The sequence below is a fragment of the Macaca nemestrina genome, chromosome 1 (assembly GCF_043159975.1).
Source record: "Macaca nemestrina isolate mMacNem1 chromosome 1, mMacNem.hap1, whole genome shotgun sequence".
Classification (NCBI taxonomy): Eukaryota; Metazoa; Chordata; class Mammalia; order Primates; family Cercopithecidae; genus Macaca; species Macaca nemestrina.
Window position 1 is genome coordinate 24913992 of NC_092125.1, and position 24850 is coordinate 24938841.

Genomic DNA, 24850 nt, shown 5'->3' on the forward strand with positions numbered 1-24850 from the left:
GAAATCATGGACAAAGTTAGTTCACCAACTCCATTTGGAAAAAATTCTAAACAGTTCCTTGACATATATAAGTTTGACTCTGAACTTCCTAGCAATCATTGCAATAAGGAAAGCACAAGTTGTATATAATTCATGGTGTCCTTAACACAATGTGTCTATAGCGGACTTGCTTATGAGTAGCAAAAACTTAAGACCTAATGGGAATAGAAAAAAAAAAAAAAGAGGCCCCGTGCAGTGGCTCATGCCTGTAATCCCAGCACTTTGGGAGGCCAAGGCAGGCAGATCACCTGAGGTCAGGACTTTGAGACCAGGCTGGCCAACATGGCGAAACCTCGTCTCTACTGAAAATACAAAAATTAGCTGGGCATGGTGGCAGACGCCTGTAATCCCAGCTACTTGGGAGGCTGAGGCAGGAGAATCACTTGAACCCAGGAGGTGGAGGTTTCAGTGAGCCAAGATCATGAAAAAAAAAAAAAAAAAACTGAGCAGCAAAAATCTTCCTAGTAAGCAGACCTGAGAGAAAATTATCTGGTGGATTTTCATCAACGAGTAATTTACAATGTAGTGAACAGTGTCAACAATACTCTAGCGATAAATAAAAAAATGAGAGACCTAATATTGCTTCTAACAATTTCCTACAATGATGCCCAGTGGAATAACACTAAAGTAGTTATGTAAAAGAATTTCAGAGGGACCCAAGGTGATTCCAACCGAAGATGCAGATCCGATGGCTTGGCTTGAGACAAGGACAAAGTAAAGAATATTCTATACTTTGTACCGCTCTCTGTATTATTTCTTTTATTGGAAGTTTTGAAATGTATCAATCAGCAGTAAGTCCAAACTTATATCTCTTGAAATTTCTGAGGTGCAAATATTCTTTGGATTTAAGTGCAAATATTCTTAAATTTAAGCCAGCCAAGAAGGGTGGAGTGGGGTTAGAGTGACATCCTTTTATGAAGGTTGAAATGCTTAATTTAGACACTTGCCCATGCAGAGGCCACTTCCCCGGTTTTGCATAAAGCTGGCTTGAAGGGCTACCAATGGGCAGAAAACAAGGTTTGCTCCAAACCAGGAATATATAAGCAGATGAGGCTAGGTCTCTATGCCTCAGAACAATGCTGCAACAGAAAGGAGAATGGTGAGGAGGAAGACTCATAGAAGAGATGCTAAAGGGATAAGATCTTCAAAACTGGCCACTAGTTGACTTGAAAAGAAAGTGGAGTCTAGGAGGACTCTCAGGTTGGGAAAAACTTTCATTCAGGGGCTCTTTTATTTTCATTGTATTGCTCTGAGCAAATCATTCCCTGTCCAGTAACTGGACAGCCCAGCTCTACAGGAATCAGCTGCAAGCTTCAAAGAGGTGCCTCGCCAGAGAAGATAACAAGAGAGGGACTCCCTCCAGCCCACACTTGAGGCCGAGTGACTGCAATCAGGAGCTAAGGCTTCTGAAGAGGGACAGTGCCTGAAACTGAGGTATAAACAGGCTCCCAGGGTCAGGGTCTCCCTGACGTGGGGAAGCCTGGAGGCTGTCCACCCTGAGGGCCTGGGCAAGTGCTTGTGGTCCCTACACTTCATCCCCTTCGTCATCTGCTTGTAGTTCAGCTATAATGGACAGGTCCACACATGATGCCTCTGCACCTACTCAAGTGCACGCTACACTCTCCTTTATTCCCTCAGGAGATTTCTACCAACCTATGGGAAGGGCAGCTGGGAAGTGTGGGGGAGGTGACAGCCCCAGAAACATCCCTTAGCCAGTAGATACCTATGGGATGGAAGCGGTAGATAAATGCCCCAGCTGCTCCTCCTTTCAGTGCTACAATCCTGAGGCACATTCTACAGTTTCTCAGAGGACCCCTAGGAGAATGAGCCCTAGTTGCCCAGGAAGCAGAAGTGACAGAACAAGGAAAGTGGGATAGAAAATAAATCAACAAAATCTGTGTTATGGAGTGGGCTATTGCTATGGGATCATCTCCTGAGTAAGACAGGCATCGTGATCTGAGGCTCTGCTTTCACAGAAACCTAAACTAAGCCAGCCTCTCTCCCAGAATTAGTGAGCTAGAAGATTGGGTCAGGGAACACTCCCCAAAAGGCATTAGGAAGGAATACAGTAATGGAAAATACAAAAGAAGAGTTAAGAGATCTGGCTGCTAGAAGTAGATGTGTCACTATTCAAATAATAAAAAGGAGGAGTTCCAGGAGTGGACAAGAAAACTTTTGTAATATTTCAAGTTAGTTTGTCTCTATTGAATTTTATTGAGTAGGTATCAATTGCCTTCTCACAATTTCTTATCTTCAATTTCTCCTGCCTTAAAGCTAAGGAAGTAGAGGGGAGACAAGTTCAATGGGTTAGGCATGTTGCCCTTGAGTCACTTCCCTTGGCATCTGGTGATCAAAGCCACTTAGACCTCAGTTTGAGTTGGTCACCTCTCTGCTCTACAGCTAAGACACAATGGCTGTTGGCCTTCATATACCTCAACTCATTGGCTTATCTTCCCAGACATTTGAACAGCAGCTTCTAATCATCATGGGGAATGACTTTCCAAGAGAGTAAGGTTGAAAATCTGGATGGGCACTCTCCTCATAAAGGGAAGAGGAGCAACTGTGGAGCTGTATTGTTCCTAGCAAGACAGAGGGGACAATCTTGGCTGTCTAGGATCAGAAGGACCTTTAGGCCCTGCCATACCAATCAGGGTCAGAAACGCCAAAATGAGTCTAGAAATTACAGCCTTCATTTTGGTGGCTCCTTAGACTAGCCCAACATCACTTTCCTCTCTCCTACTTTCTCTTTGTCCCAATACATGATTGTTCCTCTGCAACTCTGGGTGAATTTCCCATCCCATAAAATGGCAATGACTTTAGGAGTAACGCTGAGACCTAAGTGGAGGATTTTCCCATCATTTTTCTTTTTTTCTTTCTTTATTTTTTGTTGGGCAAGACAGGGAGGGCAGGTTTTGCCGAGAGAGATCAGGGACCTGCTTTCACTGGCTTTCTATACGAGCTACAGCAGCTACCTTTCAGCCAGACAGATCTTCTCTAGCCTCTCAGTGGAACCTGTGTGAGATTCATACATCAAGTCCCATTTTCCTGAGAGAAAAACTAAAGCATAACTAATAATTTGTTAAAGTGTATACTCTCTACATATATATGTCAGAGATACTTTTAAATGTATTATTACTAATCCAATATAAAATTTAATTGGAATGTTTTAAAATATTTTATTAACTCAAAATAGGGAGGGAAAAGGGAATTGTAACTGCAAAAACTCAAAACAAAACATAGAACAACAACCAGCAAAATGGTAGACTTTTAAAAACCATTATCAATAATTAAGAATAAATGACTTAAATCCTTCCATTTAAAAGGCAGAGATTGTCAGAATGGATTTTTAAAACAAAGATCCACTTTAAATATCATAACAGAGATAGGTTGAATATAAAATAATGAAAAAAATACCATAAAGACAATAGGCATAAAAACATTGTCACATTAATTTACCAGAGATCAATAGGATTATTTCTCTTATTGACAAAAGCCAATTCAATAGGAAGACATGGCTATTTTAAATGTGTGTGCCTAATAACAGAACTTCAAAATAAATTAATCAAAACTGATAGAAATTTAAAAACCAGTATCATTTATAATAGTATCAATCATATAAAACTTTTAAATTTAACAAAATACTTGCAAAACCTTTACAGCGAAAGCTAAAAAATACATCTGAGAGAAATGAAAGAGACCTAATTAATAGAAAAGGTATGTCATTTTCATAAATTTGAATACTCAGTATTAAGATGTCAATTTTCCCCAACTTGATCTATTGATTGAATGCAATCCCAATCAAAATCGTAAGCATATATTTTATAAATGTAAAAGCTGATTCTTAAATTTATGTGGAAAAGCAAAGGATCTAGGCTCGCCAAAACAATCTTAAATAATCAAGAGGACTCTACAATGAAAAATGAAAACTGCACTCATCAAGACAGTGCAGTATTGGCAAAAAGATAGACAAGTGGATCAATGGATAGTTTTTAAATTGTGGTGAGTAGGTCTCTGTAGAAATGAGTGCCCACATTAAGGCTGACTGACTGTGATACTTGGTGCTAACAGATTTAGCACCAAGATTTAACATCACTTGTATTTTCACAAGGGTTGTTAACGTTTTGAAAGTGATCTGGTTACAAAGGCCCATTGGTTTTCAAAGTTCCATTGGTTTTACGTGGTCTTCCTCTAATCCTAACTTTCCTGTATGTCCTATTAGTTTTAGTGTGTGATTTTGAAGAAGGCAAGTTTTTCAGAAATGCATATATATTGTTATACTTGAGATACCTGTATTATAAGTAACAACTGCCATACACAAATTTTACAAATTTAAAACAAAAAAACCTTAACTCTGTCTCCACTCCCACATGTCCCCCATTCCATCATCCTGTTCATACACAGGATCAAGAGAAAATGTTTTCAAGTAGAAAGAGCAAGGTCTTTGGAATCAGACAGAATTGAGTCTGATCTTCACTCCATTACCTACTAGTAATACTGCCTCCAATGAGTTTCTGCTTCTGAGCCTCAGTTTCCTCATCTGTAAAATGGAGAGGGTATGTGGAACTTAGGAAGAGGCAACTGTGACAGAAGCCAATAGCCAGTTTTTTTCTTCCTGAGCACATATAATAAGGTCACGAGTTTGCATTTCCTTGCCTTCCCTGCACAATCTGGGGCCTTGTGACTAGTGCTTGCCAATGGGCCAATGGCATGTGTGCACAATCAGGGTGGTCACTTCTGGATCAAGTCTGAGGAAGCATTTGCACCTTTGCTCTGCTCTCCTTCCTCTCTGCTGGCTGGTTGCAGGCAATTTCCAGGCCCTTGAGGATAGAGGACCCACTAATGTAAACAGTTGGAGATAAACAGAAGACTGGGCCCCTGAGTCTGTCTCAAAAGCTGTTACCTGTGTGAGAAACAAACTTCTATTGTATTTGAGCCATTATAGCTTTTTAGTCCACTTTTATAGCAGTTTAGCTCATCTTAATTGAAACAAAAAATTTACTCAACAACATGGAAATCAGGGAAATTAAGATTGCCTCTTAGAGATAAATTTTAAAATCCTAGATCCGAGCAGCAAAATTCAGTATCCCCTCAAGAGGAAAGACCGGTTCCCAGACCTAACAGAGTTATTTGGAGCTGGAGGAGTGTTTTAGCAAATATAAAGGTAGTGTATGCATGAGAAAAAAGGTTGTAGGAAGGGATGACATGGTGAGCTGAGGAAGTGCAGACAAAGGACCATCACAGACAGAAACCAGGCTGGGTCTTCCTGGAAACTTACCTGAGGAGAGGCAGTCTCGGTGAGCAAACTCAATAGCCAAGCGTCCCCAGAAAGGCCCTCCCCATTGGACCAGACTTACCAATAGGATCACTTCTGCAGATGCCCCAGGCCCCAAGCCAGAATATCCAGGGATGGGGCCAAGACCAGAGAATCTTCCAGAATTTCCACAGGGGATATGACACCTACTTACACAGACTGCCATCGAGGATGAGAGCTCCTTGATGGTAGCCGACTTCTCTTGTTCTGATTCCATGCCCAGTAAGCAACTGAGGGCATAGTGCCCACGGGGTGAGATGGCCTGGGTCAGGTGGACAGAAAGGCTGGTCTACTTGACAGTTATAAATAGCAAATTGACATTCTGTGTTGATTCAAATTGCTTAAATTCACTGTGTCTCAGCTTCCTCATCTGTAAAATGGGAATAATAATAGCACTTATCTCATAGTGTGAAGATTATGAGATGTTCTATGGAAAAGGCCTAGAACAGTGTCTGGCCCAGAGCAAGTGCTGCTGCTATAAGCATGGTACATCAGGCACTGTGAGCTTGGTTAATGTGGCTCTGCATTTGAGAGCTGAGGTCCTGTCACTGTGTCACAAAAGCAGCTTCAGAACAAGACTTTTTGGGAGGGAGAGCATTAGGACAAATATCTAATGCATGTGGGGCTTAAAACCTAGATAACGGGTTGAGAGGTGCACCGTGGCACATGTAGACCTATGTAACAAACCTGCACGTCCTGCACATGTATCCCAGAACTTAAAGTAAAATTAAGAATAAATAAATAACAAGACCCTGAAGAGTGGCTACTTTACCAAGCTGTATATTAGTTCGTGGGTTCCTCTCTGGGCAGCCAGAGTCCCTCCTTAGGTGATAACATGAACACCTAACATTGGCATATGCCCAAGTATTTGAAATTGCGAGTGGGGATTATACGAAAAAAACTGTCTCAAGTGCCCAATAAGAGTTTAGTACACAGTCTTCCTTCAATTAATGGGTAGCCTTTGTCTCTCTTCTAAAACACCACGAAGTCTTTGAACCAGCAGCTGGAAACCGTAATTTGGGAAGGGATGCCTGACATTCTAAGGAGACTGGATTGCTGGAGTAATTTTGATTGTATAAGAACCTACAACAGTCTAATTCCCAGAGTCTGTGGACTGAAATAAATTCAGCAGGAAACTGTAGTCTTACTGAGTGATAATGTGATTTGACATTCAAGTAACAGAAACCTGCATTGGAGGACAGAAGAAATGTCAGCACCAGCCCTTTTCCACTTGTAAAACTCCTCATTTTTCTTCAAGATGCAGCCCAAATGCAACCTCCTCTCTGAAGCTTTCCTGAACTCCCTTACGCTGAGTTACTCAGGCCCTCCTCTGTGTTCCTGTAGCCCCTTCTCTCGCTCACATCATTATGCTTCTATGTCTGTGACCTCTGTTAGATTTTAGCTCCTCCTGAATAATAGTGTCTTAGTGACTTTTATATACTCTGCAACCAGCACACTGCTTGGCATGAAGTAGATGCTCACAAAATATTTGTTGTTGAATTAATGCAGTGGGTCTCGATTTCCCTCCTTTTCTTCCCTAAGCCTGGAGCTAAGGCAGGTGAACCTTCAGAGTCCTTTGAGGGGCAGAGAGAAGTCAAGTCAAACCTGGGGGAAGATGGCCGCCTCCGCTTCCGTGGCTCCCTCAAGAACATGTGTGCGGAACCTTGCACCGTGAGGATTGGAAGGCACCTCTGAGTATCTAGAGAGCTAGGAGATATCCTTGGGCAAGATACTGTGATACCAAATGTTATTCATTTAACAAACCTTTGTCAAGGGTCAACACATGCCAGGCCATAAGGCAGCTACAGTTCCTGTCCTCACAAATCTCACAGGGGGAGGCAGAGACAGAACTGTATACAGGTGTAATAGGCACACAGTACTGCGTGACAAGTGCTGGGACAGGAGGGAGCACAGGCAAGGACACCAAGGAACAGACCTTGAATGTCTCTCAGGAGAGTCAATGTCAAAGCCAAGAGCCAACAGTGGAGCCAAATTACTTTGGAGGAGGAGGCATCACAGTTCTCTGTGACAGAACAAGAGGACTACCCTGCCCCTTTCTCAGAAGGGGCATCATAGGGAGCAGCACTGGCTAGAGCATCTCCACCATCTTCCGTCAAGCATGTGGACTGATGCCCAGGCCTCCTGGGGTCCTGACACTGCAGGCTCCTGCAATATACCTCCACTAGCAGGCAGGAATCTGTCCTATTCCCAGCAGCCACTAGAGGCACTGCCTGACCCTACTGTGGCCACGAGCAGAGGGACCCCAGGATTCTCAACTCCGTTACCTTGTCTCGCCTCCCCTAGGAAGCAGAAGAGTGCTATGGTGAGTAGAGATGACCCATGAGACCCAAGCTTTATCTTACTGCAAACAAAATCTACATTAAAAAAGAAATAAGAATTTCCACCCACATTTTATTATTACTGAAAGCATTTGGAATGAAGCAAAGGATTTAACAATATATATAAAAATATACATTTTTTTAAAAATCGCAAGTAGACAATAGATTTATGGAATTATTTTTCTGATCATCCAGAAAAGACAGCAATAGTAAACTGCAGTTGGGCAAGACCAGCCACTGGGCCATGAGACCTGAGCAGCCCTAACGCTGCCTCAGCTCTCAAGAGTAGAAGAAATGCTCGACAAACAGAGGGAGGCTGTGGGAGGGCATCAGGACAGCCCCACCAGAAAACCAGAGCCCGAATGGGCTAGACAGGGCCAGGGCTGAGGTATCAGGATGCGGGAACAACCAGGAACCCGTGTGGTTTGGGGAGACATGCCAATTATTCTGGCTTGGAGAGGAATTACCAAGACACAAGAACTCAGACCATCTGCAAGCAAGCTCCCTTGTGTGTGTTCACTTTAAATCAATTCATATTTAACTCACTGAATGAATATGTGGGTTTGGGTGGGAGTCATCCTTGTGTCTAAAATCATCTCAGGGAGACCAAAGAAGGGAAGGCCCAACCGATCAAAGCAGTTTCCCCAATTAAGCTTAAGTGCCCACTAGGATGGGCGCCCGCTGCTGGGGCTTCAGGGAAAGCAAAAGCCATGAGGCCCAGGCCCTGCCTCAAGGAACTGGCACTCTAATGCAGCGAGAGGCACTTGCTCAGAGGATGTGTCTTGTGGCCCATGATTGGATGTGGGACAAAGTAACAGGATTGTTTCCACATATGTGGACAATTAGGATAGGGTTAGAGAAATCCTTGTGATCTGAGATGGGCCTGGAGGGACAGGTAGGATATTGACAGGCAGAGATGGAAAGTGTGTGGGCAAAATCTTCCCAGGGCCTGTGCAGCAGGAGTGGGAGGTGGCCTTCCCAGGAGGGTTTGGAACATACTGGCAGCTACGGGAAGTGAGGCAGGAAAGGGAGTGGGAGCTGGAGGCCAGGCCAACGCAGGGCCCCAAGCATACTCACTTATTCTTTCATTCATTCAACAAAAATGTGTGGAGTGCACACCCTCTGCCCGGAGCCCCTCCAGGTGCTGGGCACACAGGTGAACAGGGCAGCCCCCACCACCCGAGGCTGGCATTGCCTCCCTGGAGAGTTCTGAGCGGGAGCGTCCCATGCTCAGTGCTGTGCTTCCAGGAGCTCCTGCCAACTACAAGGGAACTGGAGGCTGCAGCCTGGTCTCCAACGAGGGCCAGGCCCTGCACCAGGTATCACAGCTGGGAGGGGTTACTTCACAGGACAGCGAGGTCAGCAGGGTCAGTCACAGAGACCCCCTTACCAGGCCAGCCATGTTCTCCACAGCTGACACTGGGGAAGAAATGTCCCCATCAATGTCTGGGATGGAGGGACAGTAGAACAGGGCTTAGAGAGGAGAAGGGAGGCCCAGAAGTGGGAGAATGAACCCCTAACCCTTCCTCCGCCGCCCTCTGCTGCCGGCTCGTCACTGGCCGAGGTCGTCTGGGGATTCACGCCCCGTGCTCCTCTGCTCTTCTTGCCTGTCATCGTCCTCCTCCTCCCCCTCTCTGGAAAGTTCTCTCAGCTGCTCTGGCGGCTCCTCATAGGCTGCTCGATTCCTGCAGGGCAGCGGGGGACAGAGGGGAAGGATTTGCTCTCAGGTGGACCCGCAAGGGAGCTGGTCCTCATGAGCAGCCTCCAGACCTCCTCCCCACCCACCAGCTGCAGAGGACACTGGGCTGAAAGGCTGGGCTGAGAGTAAAGGTGCCACACACTTGTTCCATGCATGAGCTGAGGGGGTTACAGGAACAGGCTGGCTCTACCAGCCCAGGAGGAACTGGCCCCATGACAGGGGCTCCAGGCCACACTTGGCTCTAGTCATGCCGCAGGAAGCCCTGCCCTCAGCTCCCAGACTGGAAAACCACAGGTCTGGGAGGCAGGTCCTGGGGCTGCAATGCACATTTTATGGGTTGGGCAGGTCATTGTTTTGTCAGCACAAAATGGGGGTGATATACTGCACAAAATGGGGGCTGCAAGTAGAAGAGGCTGTGAGGAATTGGGATGCATATTTCCAGTTTCCCCAGACCCTTCCAACAGGCTACCAGCCCAGACACTCACGGCCTTGCATCCTCCTTGTCTTCAGTGTTGTCCTTCCCCTGGCAGCAGCAGCAGTAGATGATGATGCCAATGATAATGAGGGCTGCAACCACGCCCACCGCGATGCCCACATACAGGGCCACGTTCATGGAGGCTGCAAGAGGACAGAGCAGCTGCACTAGCTAAGCTTCTAAGCTAGCTCTGGGCCTCCTCCCAGCCAGGGGAGCAGCAGCTGCCAGCTTCTGGTAACACTCCATGAAAGGCATGGTCTTGGAGGAACGTGACCAGCTATGGCCCAGGAATACTTTTCAGGATGGAGGTGCAGACAGAGACATATAGACCACTTCACATCTTAACACTCTCTGGGCTACCCTGGCGCTGCAAAAGTCCTCAGGTGTCAGCTCAGCCAGCTCGTTAAGCTAGACGTGGTGTCTCACCCCAGAAGGACGTGGTCCAGACTCTGCGGCAGCTGCCCTGGGTACTTCCTCCACGCCCACTGAGTGACTTCTAGGCAGGTGGGACTGACGAAGCCTCTCAGTCCTAGAAGTCAGTCCTAGGTTCCACTTCCAAACACCAGTGGAACTGGACTGGCCTCAGAGTGAGAGGTGCCTGGCACAGAGTCCATCCTGCCTAGGTCACCACAGCTACCCTGCAGGTGCGTGGCCCTAGAGAGGCTCCCCTATTCCTCTTCACGGTGGTCTCTGGACCACCACCAGTTATCCTGTGGCCTTTGTCAGCCCTCCCTCCCCAAACTGCTCTTACGAGATCTGACGGCCACTGTGATGTTGCAGAACTGGATCCCCGCCTCATTGCTGGAGGTACAGATGTAGTAACCCGATGTGTCTGTGGAGACATTCTTCAGGGAGACAGGCTGGCCTGAGGCTGCAGGGGAAGAAGAGTCAGGGTGAAGAGAGGCACCACAGTGGAGTGGAGATAGCCAGGAACGGGAGGTCTGGACTCTTAGGGAGGCACAAACTCTGCCACTGAGCTTCTCCAGGCCAGACCCCCCTCTCCACCTCCAAGGCTGCAGGATGATTAAACCAGGCAGGGCTCACAATGTGAAGTGCTTAGAATTCACTCAGGCACCCTGGGTTTGACACCTGGCTCTGCCACTTATTAATTTGTCTTTAGCAAGTAACTCAGCTTCATTCAACCTCCATGTCCTCAACTAAAATCAGAAACAATAGTACCTGCCTCACAGGGTACTTGCGAGCATAAAATGAGGTACTAATAATAAATGTAAGCCCACAACAGAATACCTAATATGTAGTAAGTGCTCAGGAAACATAATACACATTAGGTATTGCATGAAAATGCTTTCTAATCAGAAGATATTATTACTTTGGAAATCAAAAGCTCTGATCTCTGGATTTCTGCCATGAGAGAAGTGTGTGGGGTGTGTGTGTGTGTTATGCGGTGTGTGTTGTGTGTCAGTGTGTGTGTGGTGTGTCAGTGGTGTGAAGTGTGTGTGCGCTTTGCTCTATGAGAGTAGTGTATGTATGGTATGTGGTGTGTGTGAAATATGTGTAGTGTGTGTGTATACTCTGTGTGTGGTAGGAGTATGTGTGTGGTGTATGTGGCATAAGGAGTGTGTGTGATGAGAGTGTGATGTGTGGTGTGTGTATAGTGTGTGTGATGGGAGTGTGATGTGTGGTGTGTGTATAGTGTGTGTGATGGGAGTGTGATGTGTGGTGTGTGTATAGTGTGTGTGATGGGAGTGTGATGTGTGGTGTGTGTATAGTGTGTGTGATGGGAGTGTGATGTGTGGTGTGTGTATAGTGTGTGTGATGGGAGTGTGATGTGTGGTGTGTGTGTAGTGTGTGTGATGGGAGTGTGATGTGTGGTGTGTGTGTAGTGTGTGTGATGGGAGTGTGATGTGTGGTGTGTGTGTATAGTGTGTGTGTGGTGGGAGTGTGATGTGTGGTGTGTGTATAGTGTGTGTGATGGAAGTGTGATGTGTGGTGTGTATAGTGTGTGTGATGGGAGTGTGATGTGTGGTGTGTGTATAGTGTGTGTGATGGGAGTGTGATGTGTGGTGTGTATAGTGTGTGTGATGGGAGTGTGATGTGTGGTGTGTATGGTGTGTGTGATGGGAATGTGGTGTGTGCTGTGTGTATAGTGTGTGTAATGGGAGTGTGACGTGTGGTGTGTGTGTATAGTGTGTGTGATGGGCGTGTGATGTGTGGTGTGTATGGTGTGTGTGATGGGAATGTGATGTGTGCTGTGTGTATAGTGTGTGTGATGGGAGTGTGATGTGTGGTGTGTGTATGGTGTGTGTGATGGGAGTGTGATGTGTGGTGTGTGTATAGTGTGTGTGATGGGAGTGTGATGTGTGGTGGGTATAGTGTGTGTGATGGAAGTGTGATGTGTGGTGTGTGTATATAGTGTGTGTGATGGGAGTGTGATGTGTGGTGTGTGTATAGTGTGTGTGATGGGAGTGTGATGTGTGGTGTGTGTATAGTTCGTGTGGTGGGAGTGTGATGTGTGGTGTGTATAGTGTGTGTGATGGAAGTGTGATGTGTGGTGCGTGTATAGTGTGTGTGATGGGAGTGTGATGTGTGGTGTGTGTATAGTGTGTGTGATGTGTGGTGTGTATAGTGTGTGTGGTGGGAGTGTGATGTGTGGTGTGTGTATGTGGCATAAGGAGTGTGTGTGGTATGAGATGTGCATGTGGTGAGTGGGTGATGTATGGTGTGCTGTGCACTATGAGAGTGGTGTGTGTGTGTAGTGTGTGGTGTATGTATAAGGAGTGTGTGCTGTGTGTAGTGTGTGGTGTGTGTTTCTGGGGTGTTTGTGGTAGAGGGGTGGTGAATGTGGTGTGTGGTATGTGAATGTGTGTAGAGTGTGGGAGGTATATGTGTGGTGTGGGGACAGTGAGTGTGTGTGGTGTGTGTAGTGTGTAGTGTGTCGTGTGTGTGATGTGTGTGGTGTGTGTAGTGTGTGGGGTACGGTGTGTGATGTGTCTGGTGTGTGACGTGTCTGGTGTGTGGTGTGTGTAGTGTGTAGTATGTAGTGTGTGTGATGTGTGTGGTGTGCGTATGGTGTGTGTGTGTGGTGTATGGTGTTCTGGGGTGTCTGGGTAGTATATGTGTGTGGTATGGGGGGCAGTGTGTGTGTTGTGTATAGTGTATGGTACGTGAGGGGTGTGTGTATGGTGTGTGTAGCGTGTGTGATGCATGTGGTGTGTGTGATGAGTGTGTGATATGTATGGTGTGTGTATGTGTGGTGTGTGTGGTGAGTGTGATGTGTGTGGTGCGTGTAGTGTATATGGTGCATATGGTATGTGTTGTGTGTGGTGTGTGGCATGTGTAGTGTGTGTGGTGCATGTGATGTGGTGTGTATGTGGCAGCGTGTGTAGTGTGTGTGGTGAGTGTGTGATGTGTGTGGTGTGTGATGTGTGTGTGGTGTGTGTAGTGTGTGTGGTGTGTGATGTGTGTGTGTGGTGTGTGTAGTGTGTGTGGTGTGTGATGTGTTGGTGTGGTGTGTGTGGTGTGTTTAGTGTGTGTGGTGTGTAATGTGTGTGGTGTGTGTGTGGCGTGTATAGTGTGTGTGGTGTGTGATGTGTGTAGTGTGTGGTGGCATGTGTAGTGTGTGTGGTGTGTGGTGTGTTTAGTGTGTGTGGCGTGTATAGTGTGTGTGGTGTGTGATGTGTGTGTGTGTGGTGTGTGTAGTGTGTGTGGTGTGTGGTGTGTGTGTGGTGTGTGTAGTGTGTGTGGTGTGTGATGTGTTGGTGTGGTGTGTGTGTGGTATGTTTAGTGTGTGTGGTGTGTAATGTGTGTGGTGTGTGTGGCATGTATAGTGTGTGTGGTGTGTGATGTGTTGGTGTGTGTGTGGTGTGTTTAGTGTGTGTGGTGTGTAATGTGTGTGGTGTGTGTGTGGCGTGTATAATGTGTGTGGTGTGTGATGTGTGTAGTGTGTGGTGGTGTGTTTAGTGTGCGTGGTGTGTGATGTGTGTGGTGTGTGGTGTGTGTGTGGTGTGTGATGTGTGTAGTGTGTGTGTGGTGTGTGTAGTGTGTGTGGTGTGTGATGTGTGATGTGTGTGGTGTGTGTAGTGTGCGTGGTGTGTGATGTGTTGGTGTGGTGTTTGTGGTGTGTTTAGTGTGCGTGGTGTGTGATGTGTGTGGTGTGTGTAGTGTGTATGGTGTGTGATGTGTGATGTGTGTGGTGTGTGTAGTGTGTGTGGTATGTGATGTGTTGGTGTGTGTGTGGTGTGTAATGTGCGTGGTGTGTGTGGCGTGTATAGTGTGTGTGGTGTGTGATGTGTGTAGTGTGTGGTGGCGTGTGTAGTGTGTGTGGTGTATGGTGAGTGTGTGATGTGTGATGTGTGGTGCGTGTGTAGTGTGTGTGGTGTGTGGTGAGTGTGTGATGTGTGGTGTGTGTAATGTGTGTGTGGTGTGTGTGGTGAGTGTGTGGTGTGTGTGGTGAGTGTGTGATGTGTGGTGTGTGGTGCGTGTGATGTGTGTGGTGTGTGTGGTGAGTGTGTGATGTGTGGTGTGTGTTGCGTGTGTGGTATGGGGGGTGCTGAATGTGTGTGCTGTTGGGGTGGGACAAAGGCAGACTGTCTAGACTCTTCCTCTGCATCTGCCGCCACTTGAGCAAGCCATTTAACTTCTTTGAGCTCCAGGCTTCTGGAAAGTGGGAGTGAAAACACCTGATCTCCGGAATCTAAGGGAATGGACCAGAATGTCTCATGGAAGACCTTTCCCTCAATCTATCATCCTATGAATTTCTTCATCTTGAGAGCAAGAGCTTTGTGCTTGGGCATATATATATGTCCTGCCATCCAAGATGCTTTGTTATAACTGCTATTTTGAGAGGAGTTGGAGACCTGCATCCTCTAATTTTGCTGCAGAGCCAGGCTTGCCTGATCCCTACTGCCACCAGGTGGTTACACGCCATTCCTAGGAGACGCTCTAAATTGTAAATACGATCCTGTCACTGCTCTGTTCAGACATTTCAGGGGCTGCCCGTAATCTTCAGTAACAAGTCCAAGCTTCAGGTCACAGATATGGCCCTGTCAATCATAACAACTTTGTCTCTTGCCACTTGGTGCTAGGGGCAAAACCAGGGGAGCAGCCCTCTCTCCTCCCCATCGTCACTTTCTTGCAAGATTGCATCTCAAGATTTTCCTTCTCCAGATGTGCTGCTCAGTACACATCCTCAAATGTGATGTCCTCTATCCTTCCAGCAACCCTCAATATTTCAATCTCCAATTCATGGAGTTAACTGGAGGCTTAAAGAAGTTAAGTGAACTGCTCAAGGACACAAAATTAAGAAATGATAAAACAGGAACAAAAATCCTGTTTCAGGTCTAGAACTCCCTGGAGCCACTGATAATTTTCTTTTAAAAATTTGTGGCCTGGCACAGTGGCTCACGCCTGTAATCCCAGCACTTTGGGAGGCCGAGGTGGGCAGATCACTTGAGGTCAGGAGTTCGGGACCAGCCTGGCCAACACAGTGAAACCCCGTCTCTACTAAAAATATAAAAATTAGCCAGGCATGGTGGTGCACGCCTCTAGTCCCAGCTACTTGGGAGGCTGAGGCAAAAGAATCGCTTGAAGCTGGGAGGTGGAGGTTACAGTGAGCTGAGATCGCACCACTGCACTCCAGCCTGGGCAACAAAGCGAGATTCCATCTCAAAAAAATAAAAAATAAAATAAAATAAAATTTTTTATTATAAAAGCAATGTATGCTCCTTATAATAATTTATAAATGATATAAAACTATTATTTCAATTCAGTTCAATACAGAAAATCTTTAGCTGCTGATCACAGCTATAAACGAGATAAAGAGGGTCCCTGTCCTCTTGGTGTTTCCAGGTTCCCAAAGAAGACAGACATGAAACGATGGTGGTTACAGTTCAAGATGGAGGTACCATCTGAGCTTATGGCAAGGGGTTTTAATCTCATCCAAAGGGCCAAGGAAAGCCTCTTTAAAGAAGAGAGAACAAATAAAAATCATTCATAATTCCATCACCTAGAAATAACACTTTGATTTGGTGCTATTTTCTTTCAGCCTTTTCGCTTGTACTTTCTTCAAATTCTTCCCTTGAACCCCAGGACACACTCTCTGGATGCTCATTCTTCATAAAATGTGCTCCCTTCTATCCTAGAATTCCACGCCTCAGTATGTTTTCTGGAACATTGTTTACATGTGATATTAATATGCGGCATGGAGGGGTCCCTAAAAAAGCAATAGGAATCACTGAGTTAGGGTTAAGTAAGCTTTCTAAGGGCAGCACTTTCAGAGTTCCTACAATGCTGTTGAGCACTGGGAACCTCTGACAGCGGGGTGTGGTATTCATGCTCTCCATTTTCTAAATGAATTGGATTTGTTATTTTTAAGAGGCATCTTGAAGGAATACACTTTAGGAAATGCTCTATGGTCCTGGGCATGCTTACGAGGTCTAGAGCTCGTAACAGATTCCCCACCACTTTAGAGGGTGAAGCTCAGACTCTGGGTTTAGTGTAGGCAGCACATTGCACAGTCAGGACCTTTTTAGTCGTCAGACTCCAGGTTTGAGCTCTAGGCCTTGTTGAGGGTGGGGAACATGGGGTTTCCTAGTCCACTGAGTCAGCGCTATCCTCCCCCAGTTCCCTGATGCAAACGGTGTGCATTAGAAGCTGCTGGGATGAACCAGTGCAGGTCTTGTGTCACAGGACCTTCTTTGATTCTGAGTTGGGGCTCCCAAGCCCCTTTTCCTTCGGAACGGGACTAGTAATTTCCGAAATCCGGAGAAAACTAATGTTTCCGCTGCAGTGGCGACACCTTGTGGTCAGAAAGGGGAATGCACAGGACGGTCACACGCTTCCCACCTTCCTCTGCTCCAGCTGTGGTGAGATTCCCCTTAAGAGAACCTCCGGTCTCACCAAGACGCTAATGTCACGTTGACAAGATCTAACGTTTCTGCATCCCCCCCAACCCCTACCCAATCCCGTAGCTTGTCGGCAAGCCCCTGCTGCCACCTCTGTCTCACACAGGGCCCTCACGATCCTCCCGGGACTGGTCCCCACCCTTCGCAACCTCCTCCCCTTAAGTGCTCCAGGCCCCAGAACTACCCCCTCCCCCACTTCCTTGATACCCAAATTCCTGTTTCTTCAGCGCATGAAACTCAGCTTCCTGGGACACAGCTTACAAAGTCTGTTCAGAGCTATTACGCGTGGGATCTCCTCTCATCCTCTTCACAGCTTTTGGGGAATCCCAATGTTTTTCAAAGGGCAGTACTAAGGGTCAAAGAGGCTGTGAGTGACTCACAGCTCCAAAGTGGAGAAGTCAGGACTCAAATCCTTGTTTCCTGATTCTAGATTCCCTGTTCTTTTCACTGCTAGCTTGTTTCCACTGAGGGTTTAGTCGGAAGAACCAATCTGTAATGTTGGAAATTGTCTTCAGATGTAGGAGGGCAGAGGTACCCTCCTCTGCAAATCATCCATAGTGGACTGAAATGTTTTAAAAGCCAGAAATAATTTGGGCTGACCCACAGAAGTAGAAGAATTAGCAGATTCTCTTTTTTTAAATTTATTTTTTGTTTGTTTGTTTTGTTTTTTTAAGACAAGATCTGGCTCTAGTGACCAGGCTGCAGTGGTACCATCTCGACTCACTGCAACCTCTGCCTTCCAGGCCCAAGGATCTTCCCACCTCAGCCTCCTAGGTAGCTGGGACTACAGGCATACACCACCATGCCAGGCTAATTTTTGTATTTTTGTATTTTTGGTAGAGACAGGGTTTCATGTTGCCCAGGTTGGTCTCAAACTCCTGTACTCAAGCGATCCACCCACCTCAGCTTCTCAAAGTGCTGGGATTACAGGCATGAGCCACTGCACCTGGCCAGAATTGGCAGATTCTCCAAGGCTCTGTGAAGCGGGGTGGAAGCAAAGGCTTTGAGAACTCTGCCCTCACCCCACAGTGTCTCCAGATGCAAGAGCGTGTTGTTATGGACATTAACGATATTCTTTTCTGTCACCCCCAGGTCCGCATTCTGACTCAGCAAATCTTAACTAGAGACAGGATAAAGCTTTCACAAATTAAAGCTTTCACAAATTAAAGAAGCAGTTCTCTTTTCACCTCCTTTCCTGTCCTCAGGATTCTCCCCTTTGGTTAATGAAAGAGCTAAGTTTTGGCTTCTAACAACCAGAGGAGTCTCCCGGTGGAGGCAGGAGAGAACTGCAGCTGTGGTGTCCCTTTGTGAGGCTCCTCAGAAGGTACCTGTGGCTTACAGGACAAAGACTAACCTCCCTAGTGTGATGCACAGGCTCTTCGTGATTTCTCGTCACTGTGTTTCTTAACAAGAATATCTCCCACCATTCCTACACTACACATGCACTCTGCCCCTCAGCCACACCAGATAGTCATGATTCCTTCCTTTTCTCCCTGCCAAGCCTCCTCATCCTTGAGGACCCAACTCAGACAACAGCTAATAATACTTAGCATTAAATGAGTGCTTACTACCTACCAGACACTGGTCTCAGTGCTTTATATCTACTTTCATTTAAACTTCACAACCCTATGAAGTAAACACTAGCATTGTGCCCATTTCACAGACATAGAACCTAAGGCACAAAGAAGCTGAGTCACTTGCCAAGGTCATACAGCTAACAAATGTCCGAGCCAGGAGTCAAGCGCATGGCATGCTCTTAACCACTGTCGACTCCAATACCCACTCCTTGGAGAACCCTTCTTTGATCTTATGCATCTTCTGTGTTACATCACCACTGGGTATAAAGCTATTATAGCATTTGCCACCTGTAACCTTCAGCTTTGGGTGCTCTTATACACACTTTGCTGGAAAGAAGATCAGACACTACCAGTGTCCACAGCAGACCTACCATGACCATGACTGGAGTCACTAGGCTATTCACAGACCAGAGAGAGGAGGCCACGGAGCCCTGGGATAGCTGCCAGGTGGTTTCAACAAAAATTCCAGACATACTCGATAAAATGTTGCCAACTGGAAATACGTAAACACAACTGGAAGCTTGTTGAAAATCTATGTTACATTGACCTATTTTAAGTTAGGTCAAGTGGATTCTACTAACTTTTTTAAGAAGTCAATTTGCCCCCAAACAAGTGATAAAACTCATCCTGGATTGAGTGCACCCCCAGTGTGTGCATCTGTTCGGCTGGGCTTATCCAGGACACCAGATATTCTTCCCCCGGTCCTCACCCCCACCCCTGGGCACCTCATCTTCTCAGAAGAGCTGTGTACCCCGCTGGCTTTGCTTTCCACCTCTGGCCTCCTTTTCCAACTACACTCAACTGAAAGACCTCCCAGAAGCTAAATCTGCTTGACACCTTTCAGGCCTTGTCTTTCTTTTTAAAAAATATTTTATTTTATTTTATTTCATTTTATTTTGAGACAGGGTCTTGCTCTGTCACCAAGGCTGGAGTGCAGTGGTGTGATTATGGCTCACTGCAGCCTCGACCTCCAGGGCTCAAGCGATCCTCCCACCTCAGCCTTCTGAGTAGCTGGGACTAAAGGGTGAGTCTTGCCACGCCCAGTTAATTTTTAAAAAATGTTTTGTAGAGACAGGAGTCTCACCATGTTGCCCAGGCTGGTCTTGAACTCCTAGCCTCATGTGATCCTCCTGCCTCAGCTTCTCAAAGTGCTGGGATTACAGGCATGAACCACTGCACCCAGCACCCAGCAAGCCTTGTCCTTCCTGATCCTCAGGAGCAGGGGTGGGCACTAGGCGCCCTGGGACTCCACCAGGGTATTTCCACACCCATTGGTTCTGGATGTGGAAAGGACGGTAGGATTTTTATATAGCTCTTTTTTTTTTTTCTCTTTTTTTTTTCCCAGTTAGTTTCCTGACTGAAAGGTCAAATACCAAACTGCCCAGTACAAAACTGGTCTCCTGGCAACTACAGCTGAATCTACCATCGCCTCCCCTAAGGACCCTTACAGCAATATGGTGCTGTAGTTGGGTGAAGCCATAAAAGGGTGGTGTGTTTGGGGCAGTGGGGGTCTGTGACCGCTGAGATGGACCCGCCTGGATAAGGAATGGGAAGGTTAAATTTCCCAACTTTGGGTGGAGCCGCTGAGTTAGACTTGAGGTCTCAAATGTATACTTCAGGACACAATCAAATTAAAATCCTACCCGTGCTTTCGCACAGAGTGCATATCAGGGCACGTTCATCCAAGAGAACTGAGGAATGCGGAACAAAGAAAACAAGTTAACATTTACCACGGCTTCCGCTACGTGCTTTACATGAATCATTTTTGTTTCTTGCCAGAACCTATGAGGTATGTATTATTATAAGAAATCAGTGCTGGCTGGGTGCAGTGGCTCACACCTGTAATCTCAGCACTTTGGGAGGCTGAGGTGGGTGGATCACCTGAGGTCAGGAGTTCAAGGCCAGCCTGGCCAACATGGTGAAATCCTGTCTCTACTAAAAAAATACAAAAAATTAGCCAGGCATAGTGGTGGGCACCTGTAATCCTAGCTACTTGGGAGGCTAAGGCAGGAGAATCGCTTGAATCTGGGAGGAGGAGGTTGCAGTGAGCCAAGATCATGCCAACTGCACTCCAGCCTGGGCGACCGGGGGAGACTCCATCTAAAAACAAGAAACCAGTGCTTAGAGAAGTGGGGATATGGGGATAGGGGTAGGGTAGGGAAGCAAGCGGCCTTCAGGAGGATCTGACTGGTCAACCCGAGTTGCAGCCCCTAGCCAATCAGCTGCACGTGCTGCACCTTGATGTGGGTAGCCCGCCTTCCCTACTGCCCTCTTACCTGGCTGGGCCAGGGGCTGCTCCTGATTCAGGATGTCGTACCTCTTCCAGCTGTACTGAGGGGTTGGTGAGCCCTCCTTTGATTGGCAGGTCAGCTGGATGTCGTTCCCAATTATGGTCTCTCCCTCGATGCCACATTCTGGTTTGGAGGGTGGCACTATGTAGAGGAGAGACCAAAGAGAAGGCATGAGGCAGGTGGGGCTTGGTGACAGCCACCGTCCCCGCCCCCCACCCCCGCCCACGCACACATACTGCCTTGTTTGTTCACAGGCAGAAAATTCTGTAGTTGAGTAGTAAGATGGAACGCTGTAAAACCAGTTTACCCCAATATGCCCTCAGTGGTCTGTCACCATCACAGAGGAGTGGTACATATGCTGGGAAGCATCGTGGGCCTGCAGTAGCTTTCCAAGGCATGGTTTCATGTGTGCTCTAGTTTACAGTCCTGGGATTTTAAAGATAGCAGAACATGGCTGTTAGAAAGATGGGGATGTTCCAGCTGGGCGAGGTGACTCACACCTGTAATACCAGAACTTTGGGAGGCCGAGGTAGGTGGATCACTGGAGGTCAGGAGTTCGAGACCAGCCTGGTCAACATGGTGAAACCCCATCTCTACTAAAAATACAAAAAATTAGCTGGCCATGGTGGCACGCACCTATAATCCCAGTTACTCAGGAGGCTGAAGCAGGAGAATTGCTTGAATCTGGGAGGTGGAGGTTGCAGTGAGCCAAGATCATGCCATAGCACTCCAGCTTGGACAATAAGAGCAAAATTCCATCTCAAAAAAAAAAAAAAGAAAAGTAAAGAAAAGAAAAAAGATAAAGAAAGAAAGATGGGGACATTGAAGCCCAGAGAAGACACTTGCTCATGGGTCCTGGCAAAGCTGGGACTAGAACCCAGCTCTTCTAACTCCAGATCCTGTGCACTCTCCACCAGCCTATATGAGCTCCTTCTGCCACTGATTCATCTGTGCCATTTTGGGGAAATCCTCAATTCCCCTCGACCTCAGTGTTCCATTCTATAAAATTAGTGGACAACAAACCTGTTCTGTACTGGGCCAGGTGGCAATATTTTAGGCCTTGCAGACTACATATTGTCCTTGTTGCTGCTACTTTTTCTCTTTAAATAGTATGTTAGAAATGTAAAAACAGTCTGTGGGCTGGATTTGGTCCTAGTTTGTCTACCCCTGGACTAAGTGATCTCTGAAGCCTTCCACTCTAACTTCTTAGTAATGTTCTCTCTGGGTTCGGCACCATCCTCCTCCTGTGCTTTGCTGATAACGTGCAGTTGCCATGAGCACGGGATGACGGGAGGACCCCCAGGCAGCAGTAAAGTTGTGCGCAGGGTGAAGGATGAGGACTGAGGGAACTCGAGCAGGCAGAGGGCGCAGAGATAGGAGAGGGAAGCCCATAGACTGGAGGTTACCCAGAACGGCAGCCACCCTCATCTCACAACCCCAACCCGATTCCCTGGATTTCTGGGAAGCTTAACCCTGCGCCTTTCACTCGGCATTGTCAAGATACCATTGTGGAGCTGGGTTCATTCTACAAACCTCACTGGGTGCCTACTGTGTGTCTGACAGTGCTGGGCACTTGGCGGACACAGTGAGTGGGTCAAGGAATCTAGTGGGGTCAAAAGACAAGTAGCTGAACAATGACCAGGCAGGAGGCAAGGCTGCTGGGGTGGATAAGGCCTAAACACAGTCCCAATCCCAAGATCAGCTGTGGCCTAAAGGAAGCAAGACAGTAAACAAGACCAGTGGTGGAGGTGGGAGTGGTGGTCGGAGAAAGAGGTGATGATACTCCAGGCAGAGCGAACAGCACGTGCAAAGGCTCAGAGGCAAGAAGCAGCATGAAGCACGCTTGAGACTTCGGGTCCTGTCCTTGGAGGTGAGAAGCGGAGGACACACAGTGGAGAGGGTTGCTCCTGGAATCTCTAGGTGGCAAGCCTGTCCCCTCTGCGTCTTTCTTTTCACATCCCCTTGGATGGCTTGCTTGCCCAAAGAACAGTGCTGCTCATTCTATAATCCAGGTGCATGGTCTCTGAGCATCAGGAGTGCATTCTGATCTCAGCCCCACCCGGCAGCTGCTGAGAGAAACCCTTCCACACACACCACTCCCCTCTAGCCCAGCAGCCACAGTATTTCCTCTTGGAAACAGCCAGGCTATTGCTGGGTGTGCCCAACATCTTCTGCTGCCATAGTCAGGGCTGGCCAGGTGTGGGGCGAGCATGAGGGAAATTAGAGACCCTCCCTGATTGTTGCTTTCCCTTGAATGGTTCCTAAACATCAGAGGTCCAAAGTTCAAGGCCAGGCCTCACTTATCCTGGACCAGACCCTGGGACTGGAGCAGTGTGGGGAGGAGGAGGCTGCGGCCTAAGGACCACTCTTACCAGCAGCCAACAAGCAGGTCCCCGGGGAACAAGAGAAGGTGAACACCACTTCCCATAGGACCCCTAGGATGGGCTTGCTGAGCCAAGCGTTCTCTCTTGAGCTTTTCAGAGGTACGGGAGTATCCCTCGCCACGCATCCAAACCATTCAGCCTTTTCCCAGGAATGCCTTGAATAGGAAGCAAAGGCTTATTCCACAACTGGAGAGCGGGCAAAACACCAATCCCACCTGAGGAGTCCCAGGTGTCCCCAAAGTCATACCACGTGTGCATGACTGACAGTAGAGCCTTTCTACAACCAGGTTTCGTTGGGATAAAAGACAAAAAGGGAAGAAAAGTAACTGAGGCCTACTGGCATCTACAGAGCACTCAAAGGCATCTGAACGCATCCAAAAACTGTTACGGCTTTGCTGAAACCACCATTTGCTAAGGGAAAACTGCTGAAAGCAAATCCTTAATTCTCTCCAGAGGCAGAGGTACAGACAATGGCAAAGAAGTGACCAGCCACTCCCAAAGAGATCAACCTTAGGGCGGAATGTGTCAGTTCTCAGCCCCTAAACCCTCTGGCCTCACCCGGGAACCCCTGCTCTCACCCTGTCCAGATCCCTCACTAAGGTCTCTCTCCTCAGCCTTCCACCATGGAAAACAGGTAGGACCTCCGATCAAACAGATCTTTAACAGATCAAATCGTCCTTCCACACATGTGGGGACCGTGAGACTCCGGGGCCTCGGTGCAGTCTCAGTCTTACCTCCCCAGCAGACTGCAGATGTTACCTGAATATTTACTAGAGGAGCAGTGATAGGGAGAGAGGGGAAAGGGAACCAGTCGGGTGCCGAGGCCTCTCCGAGGCCTGCGACTCCGGCTACAGACATCAGGGGGCGCCAGAGGCCGGGGAGACCGCCGATCTCGCTCCGCGGCACCGGGTCCCGGGTCCCAGAGCCCCAGTTTTCCCAGCTGAGAACGAGACTGAGACCACGCGTGCTGCCCCGAGGCGCGGGCTGAGGGGCTGCCCGGCTGGGAGCTTCCTGCTCACCTCGGTTTACTGAGGTCATCCAGCCCGAGTGGGCCGGCTGCCTTAAAATAGCCTAGCTGCAAAGCCATTAGGAAAGAAAACGTGTGTGTGTGTTTATATATGTTTTTATTTATGTATGTTTATATGCATATAATTTAAACTTGTTTCTTAGAGTGCATTAAAAAATGGGCTATCTCTTCTCTATGTTTTTTGTTTGCTTGCTTGCTTGCTTGCTTGTTTGTTTTGAGGCCGGTCTCTGTCAACCAGGTGGGAGGGCAGCGGCTGGATCACCGCGGCTCGTTGCAGCCTCGACCTCCCCAACTCAAGAAATCCTCCACCTCAATTTTTTTTATTTTTTTTGTAGAGAGGAGATCTGGCTATGTTGCTCAGGCGGGTCTCTGCCTCGGCCTCCTAAAGTGCTGGGATTACAGGCATGAGCCACTGCACCCGACCCTTCTTCTGTTTTAAAAAAGTAAAACATTGGTTTCACCGAGTTCCATAATCTCAGGTTAAATTTGTATCCTTCTGGCTCTGGTTGGGAGGCAGGGGATCAGCATTTACATAATGCTTATGTGGAGGATTTCGGGGAAGTGTGCATTAATACTTCCATTGCCCAAAGGAAATGAGAGTGCTTTAAGAGACCCCTAACATACATATGTACATGTGTGTATCGGGGGTGTCTATTGTAGTATTGTTCATACAAAGAAAAAAGTTAATGGCCTGAATATTCATCAGTATGGAACACTTGAATAAATCATGGTACCTCCATGTGAGAGAATGTATGCTGTTAATCAGTAGATCTGCATGTGCCTGTCTGGATAAATGTGCATGAAACATGGCTAGAAAGAAAAAACGCAGTGATCTTTATAATATG

The 24850-nt window shown here is 47.3% G+C and overlaps 1 protein-coding gene across 1 annotated transcript in view; it reads right to left on the reverse strand.

Annotated features, from left to right (window-relative positions):
• Positions 1 to 7742: 7742 nt before the first annotated feature.
• The window catches only part of LOC105492984 (glycoprotein A33), a 38963-nt gene continuing 21855 nt past the window's right edge, over positions 7743 to 24850 (reverse strand). Inside the window, exons 4-7 of the mRNA XM_011760381.2 lie at positions 20580 to 20735; positions 10615 to 10734; positions 9874 to 10006; positions 7743 to 9374 (exon numbers count right to left, since the gene is read on the reverse strand). Of these exons, the coding sequence (XP_011758683.1) occupies positions 9242 to 9374; positions 9874 to 10006; positions 10615 to 10734; positions 20580 to 20735 (542 nt within the window). The 3' untranslated portion in view covers positions 7743 to 9241. The remainder of the gene's footprint in view (positions 9375 to 9873; positions 10007 to 10614; positions 10735 to 20579; positions 20736 to 24850) is intronic.